Here is a 19,899-nt window from a genome sequence, read left to right as displayed (position 1 = left end):
ATGACCAAATCACCAAACATCCATCACCTTTCCTTCCTCTCCCTCCTCCTCCTCCTCCTCCACCTTCCCAAGGCTCGTTCGGAGACGAACGCCACCTCTTCCGTCTCCTACGAGACCCACGTATTCCCCTACTTCACCGGGGACGACGGGAACACCAACCTCAGCATCCGGGCCGACGCCAGCATCTCCCAGGGCGCCCTCCAAATCACCCCTGACAGCTCCAACGTCGGCCCTTACCTCGTCAACAAGTCCGGCCGGGTGTTCTTTAAGGATCCTTTCAAACTCTGGGAGGACCGAGACCACCCCCTTCGGTACGTCGCCTCCTTCAACATCACCTTCTCCATCAACATCTACCGCCCGGACAACACGACCCCCGGCGAAGGCTTGGCCTTCGTCATCGCTCCCGACACCGCGAATCCCCCGCCGGGCAGCGATGGCGGATACCTCGGCCTCACCAACGCCACCACCGACGGCAACTCCTCCAACAACTTCGTCGCTGTCGAGCTAGACACGGTGAAGGAGAGCTACGACCCCGACGACAACCACGTCGGCCTCAACTTAAACAGCGTCGCCTCGAACATCACAACCCCGCTGACGCCATTAAACATCACGATCGCCACCCTAGGAAATGGTATCAACTACACCGTGTGGATCGATTACGATGGCGCCGCTCGCCATATCTCGGTCTACATGGCCGTCCGCGGCCGATCGAAGCCAAACCTCGCCGTCCTCAATACCTCGCTCGACATCAGCAACTACGTCCGACAGTGGTCATACTTCGGGTTCTCGGCCTCCACCGGCATCACGTATCAGCTCAACTGCGTGCTAGATTGGAACATAACGGTCGAAAAGCTCCCCGACGACCGGAACCCGGGCTGGTGGAAGTGGTACCTCGCCGGTGGTCTGGTTCTTGGGGCACTGGTGGTAGCTATGCTGCTCTTGGTGGCGCGGTCTAAGAGAAGGAAGAGGGTGGGGGTGTTGGACCGCCGGGTATTGAGCGACAAGCTCAAGAGCCTCCCAGGGATGCCGAGGGAGTTCAAGTTTGAGACCCTCAAGAAGGCTACCAATAAATTTGATACGAAGATGAAGCTAGGAGAAGGGGGATTTGGGGAAGTGTACATGGGGTTGCTCCGGGCGGAGAACGACGTAACGGTGGCAGTGAAGAAGTTCTCGAGGGCCAGCAGCAAAGGCCAGGATGACTTCCTGGCCGAGCTCACCATCATCAATTGCCTACGCCACAAGCACCTTGTCCCCCTGCGCGGTGAGTTTTCGACTGCTTCTTTTCCTAATTTTCTGAAGGGTATATTCGCTAGTAATTGTTTTAAAGTGTTAAATAGGACCCACCGTGCAAGGATATAAGTAGGAGATATTCTTTTTAGAATATCTTACTTGGTCAACCATCATATGATGTTGATGATTTACGTTCCCTTAGATGATGTATGCTGACATGATGTGATATGATGTTGGTAATTTGACGTAGAAGCCTAATTTTTCTCTTTTACCAATAGTCATGATGGAATACCATAATGATTTGACATTGTCTTTGCGTCAACTATGATGGTCCTAAAGCCACCAGTCAATCCACGTGGAGATGCTGATCTATACATATTAAAAAAAAAAACTCGTTAGATTTTCTTTGACTAGATCTTTTGATATCTAAATCAGCAAGAATTTTAGATTAACAATAAAAAATATATAAAAAATTAGTATAGAATATTGTCCATTTTGATCAGACCTCCTTCATCTCTATCTTTTTACCTCAATGTCACCTCGGTTTCCTGACCTTAGTTTTTTCACCTCGAACTCAAATTTGGCAGCTCGATTTCGGATTCGTCCCGATTATGATTTTCACTTTAGCCTTTATCTTTACCTCGATCTTGGTCTTCACCTTGGCTTTCTCTCGTCAGTTGCGATTTCTCACATCGGCCTTGGTCTTCACCTCGGCCTTGGTAGGCTATAGATCAACTTAATTACAAAAAAAAAAAAGGTTGAATGATAGGTGAGGGCTTGAGAGCCTCTCATCATGAGAGTTTTTTTTTATTTTATAGTAATAACGGCATTTCATATAACTCTAAAGTTGGTACTATCATAAGAGATTTGAGCTATGAGTGCCTCTTCTTTTAGAGTTCTTTAGCCCAGTTTATATAGATGTGGGAGCAAGAATATATTACAATTAGAGATGAAAATCAAGAAATAAGCCATAACTCTTTTTATTAAGTCATAATCATTCTTCTATTCCTAAATTTTTTTAATTATAGTGCTGAAGCAGTCCAAAATTTTAATCTATTTGAAATTGCTTGCAACGTGTCGGCCCATATTAGGTGAATTAATTTTAGATGATATCACTTTGTATTACTACTAATACCGTAAATAAAGCTACTTTTTTGCCAAAAGAGTAGAGGCAATTTTCCCCGCTTCTCGCTATGTTCTTGTAATCCTTCGCAGAAGGTCTTGCTTGAAAAATTCAAATATGAATTACATCAAACCACCTAGACAACATATTTTATTTTAAAATGTTTTGCTTATGGCTCGTTTGGTTCGCGGAAAACATTTTTCCTCCTAAAAATATAATTCTTGAGAAGAAGATTTTTAGGAAAAGGATGCCTGAAAAAATACTTTTGGCATATTTGGTTGACCATGGAAAAGTGACATATTTACAGAGTGCTTATGTTTGGTTGACCATTTACTTTTTTGAAAAAATTATATGTAATTTCTATTATATTCTTAATAAAAATTAGGTCTTTAATGCCTCTTTAATGCTGAAGGATTTATTTGAAAAAAAAACAGAGTAATTTTCAGCTCATGGAAAAATAACTTTTTCATGTTTTCAAAAAAAAAAAAAAATTAGAAAATATAGAAATTATATTTTTATGAAAATACAATTTTTTTCGTTTTTTTTAAAAATTCCAGTCAAGTAAGAAGCATCTTTATGCTCCAACTTGGAGGCATTTATTAAGCGGTCATGGTCATTATAGCAATTCAGAATTGGTGCTATAGGTGATGTGGCGTCCGCCATCCATCCAATAATTTCTCTCTGTAGAGCGACATCTTCCCATGTGTACCCCATTGGCAGCAATGCATTGTGACGTAAGAGTTCATGTACACTTTATTTCAATTTCATTATCCACCACCCATGCATCAATCGGCCATGGATGGCTAGGCTGTACTTCATCATTCTCTCCTGTTTTATTCAATCCCCTGCCGTTGACGTTGATCGATTCAAAGATTTGACCAAGATACTCCATCCCATAAGAAAAGGACGACGTTGCCCAATTTGCACGTTGGCTAAGGTTAGGACCCAATCAATCCTAATCTAAAAACAATACCCCTGCTCATCGTGTTGAAAAAATTTTAGCTATTTTTTTTTTCATAAATATCTATTTAACTATCAAATTTTGCATGAATACTTAATATTTATAAATATATCTTTATAAAATAATTATTTTATTTTTTTTACATATATATTTACGTCTTCTAACACCGTTAAAAAATTAACTATTTTAAATTAAAATAATTAAAATATTTATAACATGATTGTGATGGAAGACCAAAAAAATGATTTCAAAATTTTATTTTATTTTTAATTAAAATAAATATGATTTTTATTAACAGTATTGAAATAATCGTTATTATTTCAGAAGTATTTGTGAAAAATAATAATTTATGAGAGTAAAAAATAAGCATCAATTTGAAGAAAATATTTATAAAAATTTTAATTATTAGAAGATTGTTCGCGAACCAAAAAAAACCCTAGCTAATAATACTTGATTGTTGCACCTGCAGGGTGGTGCCATAAAAACGGCGTGCTGCTTCTGGTCTACGAGTACATGCCCAACGGCAGCCTGGACCAGCACCTCTTCGGCGGCCCCAGCCGGCCGCTGCTCAGCTGGGACCGCCGCTACAACATCCTCACCGGCGTTGCCTCCGCCCTCCATTACCTCCACTACGAGTACAATCAGATGGTCGTCCACCGCGACATCAAGTGCTCCAATATCATGCTCGACTCCGCCTTCGACGCCCGCCTCGGGGACTTCGGCCTCGCCCGCGCCCTCAACACCGACAAGACCTCCTACACCGACATCGACGTCGCCGGCACCAGGGGCTACATCGCTCCTGAATGCCTCCTCACTCACAAGTTCACCCGAGAGTCCGATGTCTATGCCTTTGGCGCCGTCATCCTCGCGGTCGTCTGCGGCTGCGGCCCGATCTTCGCCAACTTCCAGCCCCTGGTGGACTGGGTCTGGCGGTTCCACCGCGAGGGCCGAATTCTCGACGCCGTCGATCCCCTGCTTGGGACTGGATACAAGCCGGAGGAGGCAGAGAGGTTGCTCCTCCTTGGCCTGGCCTGCAGCCACCCGAGCCCCGGAGAGCGGCCCAAGACGCAGGCCATCGTGCAGATCATTTCCAATTCGGCCCCGCCGCCGGAGGTGCCCCCATTAAAGCCGGCTTTCGTGTTGCCGGCGGAGGCCATCGACGAGGGGGACACGTCGAGCAGGTTGACCAGCAGTGCCGGGACGTCGTCGGCCGGCGAGTGGTTCAGGCAGAGCCTCAGCCAGGACGTGCAGGAGGGGGAGAGCGACAGCTCCAGCCTCCAGGGTGAGGGGATAAGGAATCAAAGATGATGGAAGATGAAGGGAAACTGTGAATAGATAGGTGAGGCATTAATTGGCTTGCTCCTCCTTTTCTGATCGGATCTACTGGAATGGCGACAAGCCTGGACAATTCACTCCTTGCTTCTTGTTTGCTTCTTAGATTTTAATGGTGCAGCAACTTTTTTTCTTTTATTAGTTTTCTTTTTTTTCTCACCTCCTGTGTAAAAATTTGAGCTTTTGGAACTCTTCCTCCCTAGTTCTCTCCATGTGAATATTGGTCTTATTTCGCATGTGTGATGTAATGTTGCAGAGAATTAGAGAGTGATTGGACATATAGGAGAGGAAAAGTTCTGTTGGGGGAATGTAAGTCGCCCAAAGCACGTGAGCACGGCAACAGCACATGACCTCGAAAGTGCCCGGCCTCAGACGCCCGACCAGGCGCCCAGCCTCGGACTCCGACCCCGAACGCCCGACCATGCGCCCGACCTCGGAAGTCCGACCTCGCCACTCGCCTACCGCGGTCACATCCTTCTGTAGTCCGATCAGAGATCACATCCTGCCACCGCCCCGAGCATTTAATGCGCATGGCCTCCGCAGACCTCTGACTTACTCAACAATTAATGCGTATCTCCGGCTTACTCAACAATTAATTTGTATCTTCGGCTTACTCAACAATTAATGCGCGGGGCGCCTGTTATCTATGGATTTCCAATCCTCCACGGTAAATCAGCTCGGCTGCATCCAGCCGGCCCTGACAACTCCCTGATCCCGACCACATCTCCGATGACAAGGCATTAATTTACTTGATCGTACACCAGTTCATGCGACGTGCTCAGCCGTATGGCAACTTCGCCCCATCACATCACAGGTAACCCAGCGTCCCTCTATAAAAGGGGAACCCTCCCATCTTAGAGGGAGGGACTCTGAAACCCAGAAAAATATATCTCCACTTTTTCCTTACACATTAGCCCTCTGACTTAAGCATCGGAGGGTCGGCGCCGGAAACCCCGGCCACCGGCATTTTACAGGTCTCTCGGAGGACGCCGCCCGCCGACGGACCGCCACCCGCTGTCCCAGCACCGGAGCTCCTCCTTCCCAGCGGACCGGTCGTCCTCGGGTCCAGTTTCCAGCAACAGTTGGCGCTAGAGGAAGGGCTCGAGTCGTGGCCATGAAATTGAGAAGTAAAGAAGCCTCTAATGCCTCCCGGCGTCTCCCACAAAGCCCCGGACACTCTGTCCGGAACTCGCCATCTCCGGCCGATCCAGCTCCCCAGGTCCAGCCGAAACAGTTCAACATTCTGATGCAGCAGATTCAGGCCTTGGCCGCCGCTGTCCAAGGAATGCAGCGTGGGGAAGCCCCACCTATGCCGCCTCCGCAGGCCCAGAACTAGCCAATGCTCCCCCCAAATGGACCGGTGCCCTAGGGCCAAAACCTCCACGGCTCCTCAAGGGCCAACAACGAAGAGCGATGCTGTCGCCAAGACTCGGCCCGGACGTCTCCTCGGAAAGAATTGCCGGGGAGGAGCATAGACAAAAGGCCACAGTTTTCGGAGGCCGAGTCGGCCCCGGACCGCCATGAGCCGGAGCGGACCACCGTGGCGACTCCCCAGGTTGGAGAGCTCGATAGGAAGATCGAGAACCTTGAGCGCCAGATTGAGGCGCTTCACAGCAGGAAGGCAAGGCGAGAGGGCGACTTCGAATTTACCACCAAGTTCCCATTTTTCCGCCAGATCGAGGACGAGCCGGTCCCACCGAGGTTCAAAATGCCTCAAGTGGAGCCTTACAACGGAACTACCGACCTCCTCGATCATTTGGAGAGCTACCGAGCCCTTATGGCTTTGCAAGGGTCCTCGGAGGCTGTGTTCTGCAAGGCCTTCTCTGCAACTCTTCGGGGAACGGCTCGGCTTTGGTTCTCGGAACTAAAGCTGAGCATGATATCCTCCTTTGAGCAGCTCGGCAGACAGTTCGCCACCAACTTTGTTGCCAGCCGGCGCCAGCGGCGGATATCGGATTTCCTCTTGGACGTTAAGCAAAAGGAGGGGGAATCCCTCAGAGAATATCTCGACCACTTCACTGCTGCGACCTGGGAGGTCCGCAAGCTTGACCAGTCAATAGCCATGTCCGCGCTAAAGACTGGGGCTCGCTCGTACAGATTTCTCTTCTCCATCGAGAAGAGCTTTCTCGCTGACTTTACGGAGATGCTAGCCCGAGCTCAGAAGTACGCGAAGGCCGAGGAGGCTATCGCCTCCAGAAAGGGCGCGACCGAGCAGGCCTCAAAAAAGCAAAAGAAGCGCCGCGAAGAGCGCAGCCGCCTAAGAAGCTGATCTCCCTGCCGAGATATGAACCAGCCTCGACTGAGAAGACCCATAGTAGCTCGAAAGAAAGGCGATGGTGTGCCATTGATCAAAATAAAAAAACTGGGCCTCTGCACACATCCCAAGATCCAGTCAATCCAAATCTGGTGGAATCCGAAACTCTTCAGCATCTGCCGAAGAAAATCCCACCGTATCCGGTCGTAGGCACACTCCATGTTCAACTTCACTACCATCAAGCATCGCCTCCTCGAGGCGCGCACTAGGTCCCTCATCATCTCCTGAGCTAGCAAAATGTTATCAGAAATACTCCTCCCTCCCACAAAAGCTTCCTGCTCCTGGCTAATGATCCTCGGTAGCATATCTTTCATCCTCTCCACCATGATCCTCGCGACCACCTTGTACATAGTAGTGCATAAACTAATGGGCCTATAATGACTCGGCTATGAAGCATCCAGACGCTTCGGTATCAATGTTATAAAGGTGGCCTTCCACTCATCCGGCATCACCGACCGACTAAAGTAAAGCTGAACTGCCTCCACCACTCCCCTCTGAATGATGTACCAATACCTCCGAAAGAAGAAGGGTGGGAATCCATCCGGCCCTGGGGCCTTATCCTCAGCCAGACTCCATACCGCCTCCTTTACCTCCATCTCTGACACGGGTCGAATCAAAGCTGCATTTTCTGTCTCCTCAATACTAGCCCCCGACCTGGGGAGCTGACCTGTAACATGTGATCCATCATCCTCCATCCACCTCGATCTGAAGAACTCCACTAACACCTGTCTCACTGCAGCATCCTCCTCCACCCATTGACCTGCCCCAACCCGCAAAGAGCGAACATGTTCCTCTGCCTTCTAATGACTGTCGACCGGTGGAAGAAGCTGGTGTTCCGGTCACCATCCTTAACCCACTGTACTCTAGATTTCTGTCTCCAAAAGATCTCTTTCTGGCAAAGCAAAGAATGATGGGTGGCTAGAGATCGCCGTAAGTCCGCCATATCTACCACCGTAAGCTCCTCTCCCTGATCCTCTCGCCCCTGGAAATCCACTATCTGGGCCTCCACTGCCTCTAATCTCCGAAAAACATTGCCGACGACCTTACGGTTCCATCGACGAAGGCGCCGCTTGGTAAGCTCCAGCCGACGCGACACCCTCTGCATAGCATCACCCCGTACTGGCATACCCCAAGCCTCCCTGACCACATCCCAAGACTGGGGGTATGACAACCGTAGCTTCTCAAAGCAGAAAGGGCTATGACGTGTGGACCCCGACACTGTGGAGATCGAAAGAGGGCAATGATCAGAAGCAATCCGGGCTAGATGACTAACCTGATAGGATGGAAAACGCTGAACCCAGTCTAGAGAAGCAAGTGCCCTATCAATCCGCTCCCACACTCTAGCCTGCCCAAGCTGATTGTTGCACCAGGTGAATCGAGATCCAGAGAAGCTGAGGTCCACCAGTCCATTCCTCTCCAAAACCTCCTGAAACTTTCTTCTGTCCACAGACTCTGAGTAGGCTCTGCCTCCTCTCTTCTCACTCGGGCTTAAGATGCAGTTAAAATCACCTACCACCATAGTCGGCACTCCCTGGGTCAACAGACTCGTCAGCTCGTCCCAAAGTACTCTCCTAGTCCGGTAGTCAGTGCTGGCATAAACTCCTCACAAAACCCAAGGAGGATTATGTGGTTCCGAAATTACCATCACAACCTGCTGAAAACAATTGCAGATGATATCTACAGAAGCTATCCCCCGCCTCCATAACACTAGGATGCCCCCAGACAAGCCCCGAGACTCAACTGCATACGATTCCCAATCAACTGCCAAGCGTCGCTGCACTCGACGCAACCCATCTTCCGATACTCGGGTTTCACAAAGAAAACAGATATCCGGGCCATGAAGCTGAATCAATCTCTTAAATGACAACAAGAAGGACGGCTTGGCTGCCCTCCTACAATTCCAAGCGAGCATCTTCATTCAAACATTAAGAAGAATTTTGGCCCACTCTCACTGGGCTAATCACTGCGGGTACAGAGATCACTCCTTCCCCTGATGCCGAAACATCCTCCTGGATCGCAGCTCTCAACAGATCCACCACCTTCCCATGCTCCAAGATCGGAGAAGAAGATCCTTGTCCCGAACCAGACGCCAGGCCCCTCCTTACCACAATCCCTGAAGGCGATGGCAGCCGCATCAACCCTTGGATGGAGCCTCTTGACGCCTCAGGGTGCCCCATCTCTTTCCTTCCCTTCCCTATTAATTTAGAAGGGGGAAACAGATCCTTTGAAGAACCCCCAGTCGAACTCACCTCAGGGCGCCGAGCCGGGAACTCATCCGTCTTCCCAGCCATCGCGCTGCCTTCCAGTCCCCGCTCCTCAGCCGGGACCCTCCTACCGCCTTTGACCGATGCCGGCCGCGGAGATGGTACCCTCTCCGCCGCTCGGCACAGGGACCTTCTCCGCCACTGCTCCACCAGTCGCAACACCGACCGGCAGCGGTCGAGAAGGGGTCTCACCGGGGGCAGGGAGGCACTCCGAAAGTGCCTCCTCCCTTCCCCCTTCCGGCGAGTTGTCAGGTCTTCGAAGGAGGAAGATGAAGACGATCTGAGGAGGTTCGACTCACTCGCCACTCGACCCGCCCCGGAGCTCCGAGTCGCTCTAGCCGAGCTCCTGACCCGCTTCATCGGGCTTGGGCCCTGGCCCGAGGACAGCCCGGTTGCAGCAGCCTGGTCCGACTCCAACAGGCCCATCCCGCCTTGGGCCGCAGGGCTTGGCATTAGCCCAATCAATCCAGCCCGTCCCAGACTCCGCCCGGCCCGGCTCACCTACCGTCCCAACATGCTCCAAGGTTGAAACGGCACTCGCACCTAGTTGAGTTGCCTCGGTCTCCTTTGCCACCGAGTCGCCCACCACCCCCTTCTCCGGCGACCGCCGCCTGGCCACCTTGGTAGGCTTTTGCCACCCATCAGTGTCCACGGGCGACTCCGGGGAGATCGGCTTCGCGTGGGAAGGTCTCGGCTCGGCCTCTATGGACTGACGAATCTGAGTTGTGGCAGCACCCGCGCGCGCCGGCATTGGCACTCTGTGCGTGGCAAGCCATGGGCCAAAAGCTCGGCCGCATGTCCCGTCCACCGCTGGTTCCGCCTGGCCGCCGGAGTCATGATCGGGTTTTTCTCCCACAGTCGCTTTGGCCCCGGACCCCCCACTCTCGGTAGCCGACTCCGGGGTAGCAGACCGGCACCCATTCCCTTCATGGCCGAGCCGACCACAGTGGTAGCATACCGGCTACAGATACTCATATGTGAAGGTCTGCCAAAGCTTCCCTTCCTTCCCTCTGATAAACACCCCCGGCCGCACCGGTAAGCTGGCATTCACCTCCACCTTGACCCTCGCATACCCCATACGACGGCGATCCTCCGTGAAACCGTCAGCTTCGATTGGGATGCCGGCCTCTGTAGCAATTTTCCAGATGGATTCCTTACGCCAGTACTCGAGTGGCAACCCTGGGAGGCGAAGCCAAACCACCACCTTATTGACCTCCTTCCTCCCGGGAACAAAATCCGGTTGCCACCTCTCCACCCCCAGTAACTGTCCAGCGATAATCCATGGACCTCTTACCAGCATCGCCTCCCTGTCCTCCACATTTCGGGAAGCGTAGAGCGAAGTACCTGGAGGCCATAGGGAAAGCTTCGACCTCGTACTCCAACTTCCCTCGTGCTTTCATCTCCCGGGCAGCCCACTCCACCGGAACTCGCCGCCCCAAACTCCTCGCAATCACCGCCATGGAGCTCCAGGCCTCCCTCTCCATTTCCACCCACTCCGGCGTCAACTCCAGTACCTTCGGGAACCTCCTCTAACTCTTCAGCTGAGATCTCATGGGTGGTCCACATTGATGGTCGGGCCGAGCCCCTAGCCACCTTCGACCAGGACCGCGAGGATCCAGCCTTTCCAGGTCCCTGCCGCTTCCCAGCACCGTTGGGGGTCTTCGTGCCCTCCGTCTCCTTCCCCTTTCCTTTTCCCCCCCGACGTCCATAGTCCACCCCTCCCAGCTGTTTTGGGGAAATGCCACAACCACCCACACAACTATTGGCGCACCCGCTCGCACCCACCCTATTCCACCCCTTCCAGCTTCACAGTGTTCGGTGAAATGTTTCACCAAAGCACGAAAAATAATGCACCTTCCGAACCAAAGAAAATGTGGACCCACCCCCTCAACTCTATTAGTCTTCCTATAAATGTGCTTGCTTTGGAAGACCCGAAAGACAATGTTGGGTAGCTTGTTTTAGAAGACAAAAAATATCTACTCTTTCTAGTAGGCCTTCCAAATCATCAGCTCGTTTCTCTGCCTTTACTGGAGTTGATACGGCAGGCATATGATGAAAGCCATAGCTACTTTGGAATCTAATCAAACATAGTTAATTAAGTATGATCGATGTTGACTTCAGCCATTTTGACTTTTCTTTGTTTGCATGTTTTAGATTGATTTTTTTTTTTAATTAGTTTATGCTTGCTTGTTAAGGTGTCCTCAGTCGAGTACTCAATTAGGAAGTAAACATTTGTGTGAGTCTCTAAACATTAATTTTGGTAGCTAAGCAACTATATTTCTCTCTTACATATAATTTCCCTCGCACGACTTATTTAACATAGTCATCTCTTTACTGGCTCAGTGCATGACAAGTCATCTTGCATAGCCCGTGATTAGCTTTTCATTGACAAATGTGTCTTTGGCTTTAATCCACATCTTGTATTATATAAAATATTATTCACAATCGGGTGAACCACACCAACCTGTTGAAGCTGGAAGGCTCTTAATAAAATATTACAACTCCTCTCAATCAAACATGCCCTTAATTCAGAAAATTAAACCATTTGATGTATCAAAAACATGCATCATCTTTATTTATCCTCAGCTAATAGAGGAAACCGTTGATTACAATTAAAGTGGTCTGCAAGCTCTTGTTTGGGGCTTTGAACTAGACACATTTGTCGTCTCTTTTCATTTTTCTTCCATCTACACATGTTTGATAGCCATCTTTCCTGGCCTGACGTTTTAGAAGTCTTCATGAACAACCAATCCCTCGGCATTAAGACAAAATATCATTGTTCAATATATTTGGGTGTAGCCTTTAGTTTCTTGTTTTCCCCAGATAGGAGAAAATATTTTGTTCATCGATACATTTGAGAACAAAATTCATATATTAACTAATGCGGATCTCGTGGCATGGATATTCATTTTCTACTTTTCTTAATGTTTATGCCCTAAACATATGCACGTTAGATGTAGCATATATTGCCTTTTTTTTTTTTTGATGAGAAGGGAGGCCTGGCCACCAGAATTTTATTCAAATGGAAATATTTAGTAAGTTCGATATGAAAGGAGAAAGGAAACAGGCCTGAAGATGTAGCACACATTCAATAAGAGCTAACTAGCAGTCTATTTTTAAGCCGTCATGGCAATAGTTAGTCTCAAGTCATTATTTTGCAAAGTTCATGGAACCATCATAGTTAAGAAAACATGACCACAAAAGAATATGGGTAGCCAAACAATCATATTTCGCGGTTACCGGGTAGTTATACTCACTAAGGGCACAGAAGTGGTTGAGGGCTAATAACCTTAATTATGAATTAAATCCGCTTAAAACAATAAAATTAAGATGAATTCAGTCTGAAGAGCCTCAATTGGACCAATTGGTTGAGTCCATGTTCAGAAGTAGACCAGTTAGAACGCAACACCGCTCAGCTGGATATGACGGGGGCGTTGAGAGAAAAATGAAAGCATTGAGAAAGTAACGGATAGTGATCAAGAGAGTAGAAGTACATTTCGTATAAATAATTCACTTGGAGATTATATAGCAAGTGCTTGATTTGGCTACATCTTTGAAGGGGAAAAAGTCCAAGTGGAATGTTTTGGTCTAAAAACCCAAGAGGCATCATAACAAGTTATTATATGGCTCTCGAGTATCACCTAATCTTGTGGGGAATTCTTTACATATGGTTGAATGGAGTGGCAAGGTTGCTTGACCTTCAACATGTTCCTTCATAAGGTTTGGTTGCAGGAAAGATTAAATACTTAGTTATTTGACCAGAAAACTTCATGTCACATACTTTTCTTCCCCTAAGAAATGCATCCAACGAAGACAGGTTGGAAGGTTTGTTAAAACCTTACCAATTCATTAATAGGGAATCAAAAGGTACAAGAAAACCTATTCAAACCCCTGGGGGGAAAACACCCTAAAATCTAGAGAACAGAACAAGCCCTGAGGAGACTACACCAAAGTACTCTGTATAAATGGTCCCTGACAAAAATCAAACAATAAGTAGGAAACAAAAGCAAGAAAAGAGCTAATGCTCCAAGGAATGGGCAAAAAAGAAAGACCAATTCAATTTTCTTTCTCTATGAATTACAAAAGCCTAGATTCTGATATTCAGCTTATTGTAGAAGATCAATGATTTAGCCAATTGACATGCAATAAAAATTAGCCTGTTGTGGAAGGAGGCAAGTGTTTTAAGTAATTAGAGATTCTGAATACCTACTACTCCCAGTGAAACCGCCATTAGCCCATAGTATAGACCACTAAAGATTATCATAATCTAATCATACTATGGCAAATGGACGACTAATCCTAGATGCAAAGATGGGTCTTTCGCAGTCTTATGATGTAACCAAGGTGTCCAAATGGCACTGTTGAATGAGAAAGGTCCTTTGATATAATTTTCAGAGAACGCTCGGCCTTTGAAAAATTCGAGGAGGAAGCCAGCGAAGTTCTGACGAAGCTTCGTTGCGCCCCCCACCAAAGAGTCTCTGCCTTCCAATTAGTGAATTCCCAGAAACTACCGTCTATCTAGAAGGTGGAGGGCAGGCACGACTTTGCCCTAGAATTTGGGTTATTGGAGTACGGCCAAGTGCCACGAATTTGGTGACGGGAGGTTTATTTGATTGATGACCTGAAATCCTGTAGTTCTTTTTTAAATTGGTAGTTTATTAGGACAAATTCAAAGCATCATCAGAGAAACTTTGTCAGCAAAAATTATTATGAAATTTCCCATAGTCAGATCAGAAGGAACGTAGGGGCTTCTTGGATAATTTATATGATTCCTGAAATATAAGTAATATATCTGAATCAAGATTCCTCGTCTCCACACTAGTATAATATTGTTACGATCCAATACGTAATTTTTTTGGCGCACCGAATGTCGGAACGCCACTTGTGCCAGATATCTGAATTGATATGATACATTACGTTCTGTACTGTTCGATTTGTGCATATCGCATGATTAATGGTTGTGCTAAAGTAATCCATCAAATGTCATCAGACATACTATGCTCCAAAACTTGTGCAGCCACTAGTCATAATTCGCCACGTAACCTGATTTGAGGATTTTACTGCAATTAAAAGTTCATAGGATCTGTACTCTTGACTAAAACTAATATAATAACCTGGATTACCAGGTCAATGGAGTTAACTGCCAAGGTACATGGAAGCAGAGGATTAAGCTATTTTTCCACAAGAAAACAACAGAGAAGCTGATAAATACACGCCCCCTTGCAGGGAACGCACTGCTATGACTTTGACCTACACCAATAACACATACACTAAAAGATATAAATGAGGTTTGTTTGTTCGAACGTAAGAATATGATTAACAATGGGAAATAGAGGGGAAAGACTCAAGATGGGGACCCGAAGTGTAATCGAACAGCCTCTCTCTTTTTCTCCTCCCTCCATTTCTATAAGAGAAAATGTAACATCCCAAAACTAAAAGCCCTCCTTATCCTTAAGCTTGTTAGCTCTCCTACGATGACCAAATCACCAAACATCCATCACCTTTCCTTCCTCTCCCTCCTCCTCCTCCTCCTCCACCTTCCCAAGGCTCGTTCGGAGACGAACGCCACCTCTTCCGTCTCCTACGAGACCCACGTATTCCCCTACTTCACCGGGGACGACGGGAACACCAACCTCAGCATCCGGGCCGACGCCAGCATCTCCCAGGGCGCCCTCCAAATCACCCCTGACAGCTCCAACGTCGGCCCTTACCTCGTCAACAAGTCCGGCCGGGTGTTCTTTAAGGATCCTTTCAAACTCTGGGAGGACCGAGACCACCCCCTTCGGTACGTCGCCTCCTTCAACATCACCTTCTCCATCAACATCTACCGCCCGGACAACACGACCCCCGGCGAAGGCTTGGCCTTCGTCATCGCTCCCGACACCGCGAATCCCCCGCCGGGCAGCGATGGCGGATACCTCGGCCTCACCAACGCCACCACCGACGGCAACTCCTCCAACAACTTCGTCGCTGTCGAGCTAGACACGGTGAAGGAGAGCTACGACCCCGACGACAACCACGTCGGCCTCAACTTAAACAGCGTCGCCTCGAACATCACAACCCCGCTGACGCCATTAAACATCACGATCGCCACCCTAGGAAATGGCATCAACTACACCGTGTGGATCGATTACGATGGCGCCGCTCGCCATATCTCGGTCTACATGGCCGTCCGCGGCCGATCGAAGCCAAACCTCGCCGTCCTCAATACCTCGCTCGACATCAGCAACTACGTCCGACAGTGGTCCTACTTCGGGTTCTCGGCCTCCACCGGCATCACGTATCAGCTCAACTGCGTGCTAGATTGGAACATAACGGTCGAAAAGCTCCCCGACGACCGGAACCCGGGCTGGTGGAAGTGGTACCTCGCCGGTGGTCTGGTTCTTGGGGCACTGGTGGTAGCTATGCTGCTCTTGGTGGCGCGGTCTAAGAGAAGGAAGAGGGTGGGGGTGTTGGACCGCCGGGTATTGAGCGACAAGCTCAAGAGCCTCCCAGGGATGCCGAGGGAGTTCAAGTTTGAGACCCTCAAGAAGGCTACCAATAAATTTGATACGAAGATGAAGCTAGGAGAAGGGGGATTTGGGGAAGTGTACATGGGGTTGCTCCGGGCGGAGAACGACGTAACGGTGGCAGTGAAGAAGTTCTCGAGGGCCAGCAGCAAAGGCCAGGATGATTTCCTGGCCGAGCTCACCATCATCAATTGCCTACGCCACAAGCACCTTGTCCCCCTGCGCGGTGAGTTTTCGACTGCTTCTTTTCCTAATTTTCTGAAGGGTATATTCGCTGGTAATTGTTTTAAAGTGTTAAATAGGACCCACCGTGCAAGGATATAAGTAGGAGATATTCTTTTTAGAATATCTTACTTGGTCAACCATCATATGATGTTGATGATTTACGTTCCCTTAGATGATGTATGCTGACATGATGTGATATGATGTTGGTACTTGGTAATTTGACGTAGAAGCCTAATTTTTCTCTTTTACCAATAGTCATGATGGAATACCATAATGATTTGACATTGTCTTTGCGTCGACATGATGGTCCTAAAGCCACCAGTCAATCCACGTGGAGATGCTGATCTATACATATTAAAAAAAAAAACTCGTTAGATTTTCTTTGACTAGATCTTTTGATATCTAAATCAGCAAGAATTTTAGATTAACAATAAAAAATAAAAAATATATAAAAAATTAGTATAGAATATTGTCCATTTTGATCAGACCTCCTTCATCTCTATCTTTTTACCTCAATGTCACCTCGGTTTCCTGACCTTAGTTTTTTCACCTCGAACTCAAATTTGGCTGCTCGATTTTGGATTCGTCCCGATTATGATTTTCACTTTAGCCTTTATCTTTACCTCGATCTTGGTCTTCACCTTGGCTTTCTCTCGTCAGTTGCGATTTCTCACATCGGCCTTGGTCTTCACCTCGGCCTTGATAAGCTATAGATCAACTTAATTACAAAAAAAAAAAAAGGTTGAATGATAGGTGAGGGCTTGAGAGCCTCTCATCATGAGAGTTTTTTTTTATTTTATAGTAATAACGGCATTTCATATAACTCTAAAGTTGGTACTATCATAAGAGATTTGAGCTATGAGTGCCTCTTCTTTTAGAGTTCTTTAGCCCAGTTTATATAGATGTGGGAGCAAGAATATATTACAATTAGAGATGAAAATCAAGAAATAAGCCATAACTCTTTTTATTAAGTCATAATCATTCTTCTATTCCTAAATTTTTTTAATTATAGTGCTGAAGCAGTCCAAAATTTTAATCTATTTGAAATTGCTTGCAACGTGTCGGCCCATATTAGGTGAATTAATTTTAGATGATATCACTTTGTATTACTACTAATACCGTAAATAAAGCTACTTTTTTGCCAAAAGAGTAGAGGCAATTTTCCCCACTTCTCGCTATGTTCTTGTAATCCTTCGCAGAAGGTCTTGCTTGAAAAATTCAAATATGAATTACATCAAACCACCTAGACAACATATTTTATTTTAAAATGTTTTGCTTATGGCTCGTTTGGTTCGCGGAAAACATTTTTCCTCCTAAAAATATAATTCTTGAGAAGAAGATTTTTAGGAAAAGAATGCCTGAAAAAATACTTTTGGCATATTTGGTTGACCATGGAAAAGTGACATATTTACAGAGTGCTTATGTTTGGTTGACCATTTACTTTTTTGAAAAAAATATATGTAATTTCTATTATATTCTTAATAAAAATTAGGTCTTTAATGCCTCTTTAATGCTGAAGGATTTTTTTGAAAAAAAAAAACAGAGTAATTTTCAGCTCATGGAAAAATAACTTTTTCATGTTTTCACAAAAAAAAATTTAGAAAATATAGAAATTATATTTTTATGAAAATACAATTTTTTCGTTTTTTTTAAAAATTCCAGTCAAGTAAGAAGCATCTTTATGCTCCAACTTGGAGGCATTTATTAAGCGGTCATGGTCATTATAGCAATTCAGAATTGGTGCTATAGGTGATGTGGCGTCCGCCATCCATCCAATAATTTCTCTCTGTAGAGCGACATCTTCCCATGTGTACCCCATTGGCAGCAATGCATTGTGACGTAAGAGTTCATGTACACTTTATTTCAATTTCATTATCCACCACCCATGCATCAATCGGCCATGGATGGCTAGGCTGTACTTCATCATTCTCTCCTGTTTTATTCAATCCCCTGCCGTTGACGTTGATCGATTCAAAGATTTGACCAAGATACTCCATCCCATAAGAAAAGGACGACGTTGCCCAATTTGCACGTTGGCTAAGGTTAGGACCCAATCAATCCTAATCTAAAAACAATACCCCTGCTCATCGTGTTGAAAAAATTTTAGCTAATTTTTTTTTCATAAATATCTATTTAACTATCAAATTTTGCATGAATACTTAATATTTATAAATATATCTTTATAAAATAATTATTTTATTTTTTTTACATATATATTTACGTCTTCTAACACCGTTAAAAAATTAACTATTTTAAATTAAAATAATTAAAATATTTATAACATGATTGTGATGGAAGACCAAAAAAATGATTTCAAAATTTTATTTTATTTTTAATTAAAATAAATATGATATTTATTAACAGTATTGAAATAATCGTTATTATTTCAGAAGTATTTGTGAAAAATAATAATTTATGAGAGTAAAAAATAAGCATCAATTTGAAGAAAATATTTATAAAAATTTTAATTATTAGAAGAATGTTCGCGAACCAAAAAAAAAACCCTAGCTAATAATACTTGATTGTTGCACCTGCAGGGTGGTGCCATAAAAACGGCGTGCTGCTTCTGGTCTACGAGTACATGCCCAACGGCAGCCTGGACCAGCACCTCTTCGGCGGCCCCAGCCGGCCGCTGCTCAGCTGGGACCGCCGCTACAACATCCTCACCGGCGTCGCCTCCGCCCTCCATTACCTCCACTACGAGTACAATCAGATGGTCGTCCACCGCGACATCAAGTGCTCCAATATCATGCTCGACTCCGCCTTCGACGCCCGCCTCGGGGACTTCGGCCTCGCCCGCGCCCTCAACACCGACAAGACCTCCTACACCGACATCGACGTCGCCGGCACCAGGGGCTACATCGCTCCAGAATGCCTCCTCACTCACAAGTTCACGCGAGAGTCCGATGTCTATGCCTTTGGCGCCGTCATCCTCGCGGTCGTCTGCGGCTGCGGCCCGATCTTCGCCAACTTCCAGCCCCTGGTCGACTGGGTCTGGCGGTTCCACCGCGAGGGCCGAATTCTCGACGCCGTCGATCCCCTGCTTGGGACTGGATACAAGCCGGAGGAGGCAGAGAGGTTGCTCCTCCTTGGTTTGGCCTGCAGCCACCCGAGCCCCGGAGAGCGGCCCAAGACGCAGGCCATCGTGCAGATCATTTCCAATTCGGCCCCGCCGCCGGAGGTGCCCCCATTAAAGCCGGCTTTCGTGTTGCCGGCGGAGGCCATCGACGAGGGGGACACGTCGAGCAGGTTGACCAGCAGTGCCGGGACGTCGTCGGCCGGCGAGTGGTTCAGGCAGAGCCTCAGCCAGGACGTGCAGGAGGGGGAGAGCGACAGCTCAGGGTGAGGGGATAAGGAATCAAAGATGATGGAAGATGAAGGGAAACTGTGAATAGATAGGTGAGGCATTAATTGGCTTGTTCCTCCTTTTCTGATCGGATCTACTGGAATGGCGACAAGCCTGGACAATTCACTCCTTGCTTCTTGTTTGCTTCTTAGATTTTAATGGTGCAGCAACTTTTTTTTTTGTTAGTTTTCTTTTTTTTCTCGCCTCCTGTGTAAAAATTTGAGCTTTTGGAACTCTTCCTCCCTAGTTCTCTCCATGTGAATATTGGTCTTATTTCGCATGTGTGATGTAATGTTGCAGAGAATTAGAGAGTGATTGGACATATAGGAGAGGGAAAATTCCATAGTGATTTTTAGGATTTATTTGTCGTGTAATTTGCTAAAATAATAAATGAAAATGAAGAACAAGTAGATATATGAATCTTAAAATAAAATACTTTTCCTTTTCTCTCTCTCTCTCTCTCTCTCTCTCTCTCTCTCTCTAAAAAGTATCTAATATATCATGTCTAATCTACAACATTAGCCAGTTTTCAAAATTTACTCTCATTTATTCAATAAAAAAAAGGAGAGAGATTGAAAGTCTACTTCACTTTTGG

General features: G+C 46.7%; 2 protein-coding genes across 2 annotated transcripts; both read left to right on the top strand.

Annotated features, from left to right (window-relative positions):
• On the top strand, nucleotides 1-4,858 carry LOC120108462 (probable L-type lectin-domain containing receptor kinase S.5). The gene is made up of 2 exons (XM_039122067.1): nucleotides 1-1,261; nucleotides 3,784-4,858. Exons 1-2 carry the CDS (start codon nucleotides 1-3, stop codon nucleotides 4,620-4,622), a joined length of 2,100 nt encoding a protein of 699 aa, XP_038977995.1. The 3' UTR covers nucleotides 4,623-4,858.
• A 9,840-nt stretch (nucleotides 4,859-14,698) lies between these two features.
• Nucleotides 14,699-19,699, top strand: LOC103713890 (probable L-type lectin-domain containing receptor kinase S.5). The gene is made up of 2 exons (XM_008800942.4): nucleotides 14,699-15,959; nucleotides 18,496-19,699. The coding sequence occupies exons 1-2, from the start codon at nucleotides 14,699-14,701 to the stop codon at nucleotides 19,302-19,304; spliced, it is 2,070 nt and encodes a 689-aa protein (XP_008799164.3). The 3' UTR covers nucleotides 19,305-19,699.
• The last annotated feature ends 200 nt before the right edge of the window (nucleotides 19,700-19,899 follow it).

This window comes from Phoenix dactylifera, unplaced genomic scaffold, assembly GCF_009389715.1.
Source record: "Phoenix dactylifera cultivar Barhee BC4 unplaced genomic scaffold, palm_55x_up_171113_PBpolish2nd_filt_p 001344F, whole genome shotgun sequence".
Lineage (NCBI taxonomy): Eukaryota > Viridiplantae > Streptophyta > Magnoliopsida > Arecales > Arecaceae > Phoenix > Phoenix dactylifera.
Note: the sequence above shows the minus strand (reverse complement) of the source record. Positions and strands in the feature narration are given on the sequence as shown.

Excerpts from the sequence above, each read along its gene's own strand:
- LOC103713890 (XM_008800942.4), top strand. The coding sequence starts at position 14,699 with ATGACCAAATCACCAAACATCCATCACCTTTCCTTCCTCTCCCTCCTC. Across the intron at positions 15,960-18,495 it reads GCACCTTGTCCCCCTGCGCG|GGTGGTGCCATAAAAACGGC; the intron begins GTGAGTTTTCGA and ends TTGCACCTGCAG.
- LOC120108462 (XM_039122067.1), top strand. The coding sequence starts at position 1 with ATGACCAAATCACCAAACATCCATCACCTTTCCTTCCTCTCCCTCCTC. Across the intron at positions 1,262-3,783 it reads GCACCTTGTCCCCCTGCGCG|GGTGGTGCCATAAAAACGGC; the intron begins GTGAGTTTTCGA and ends TTGCACCTGCAG.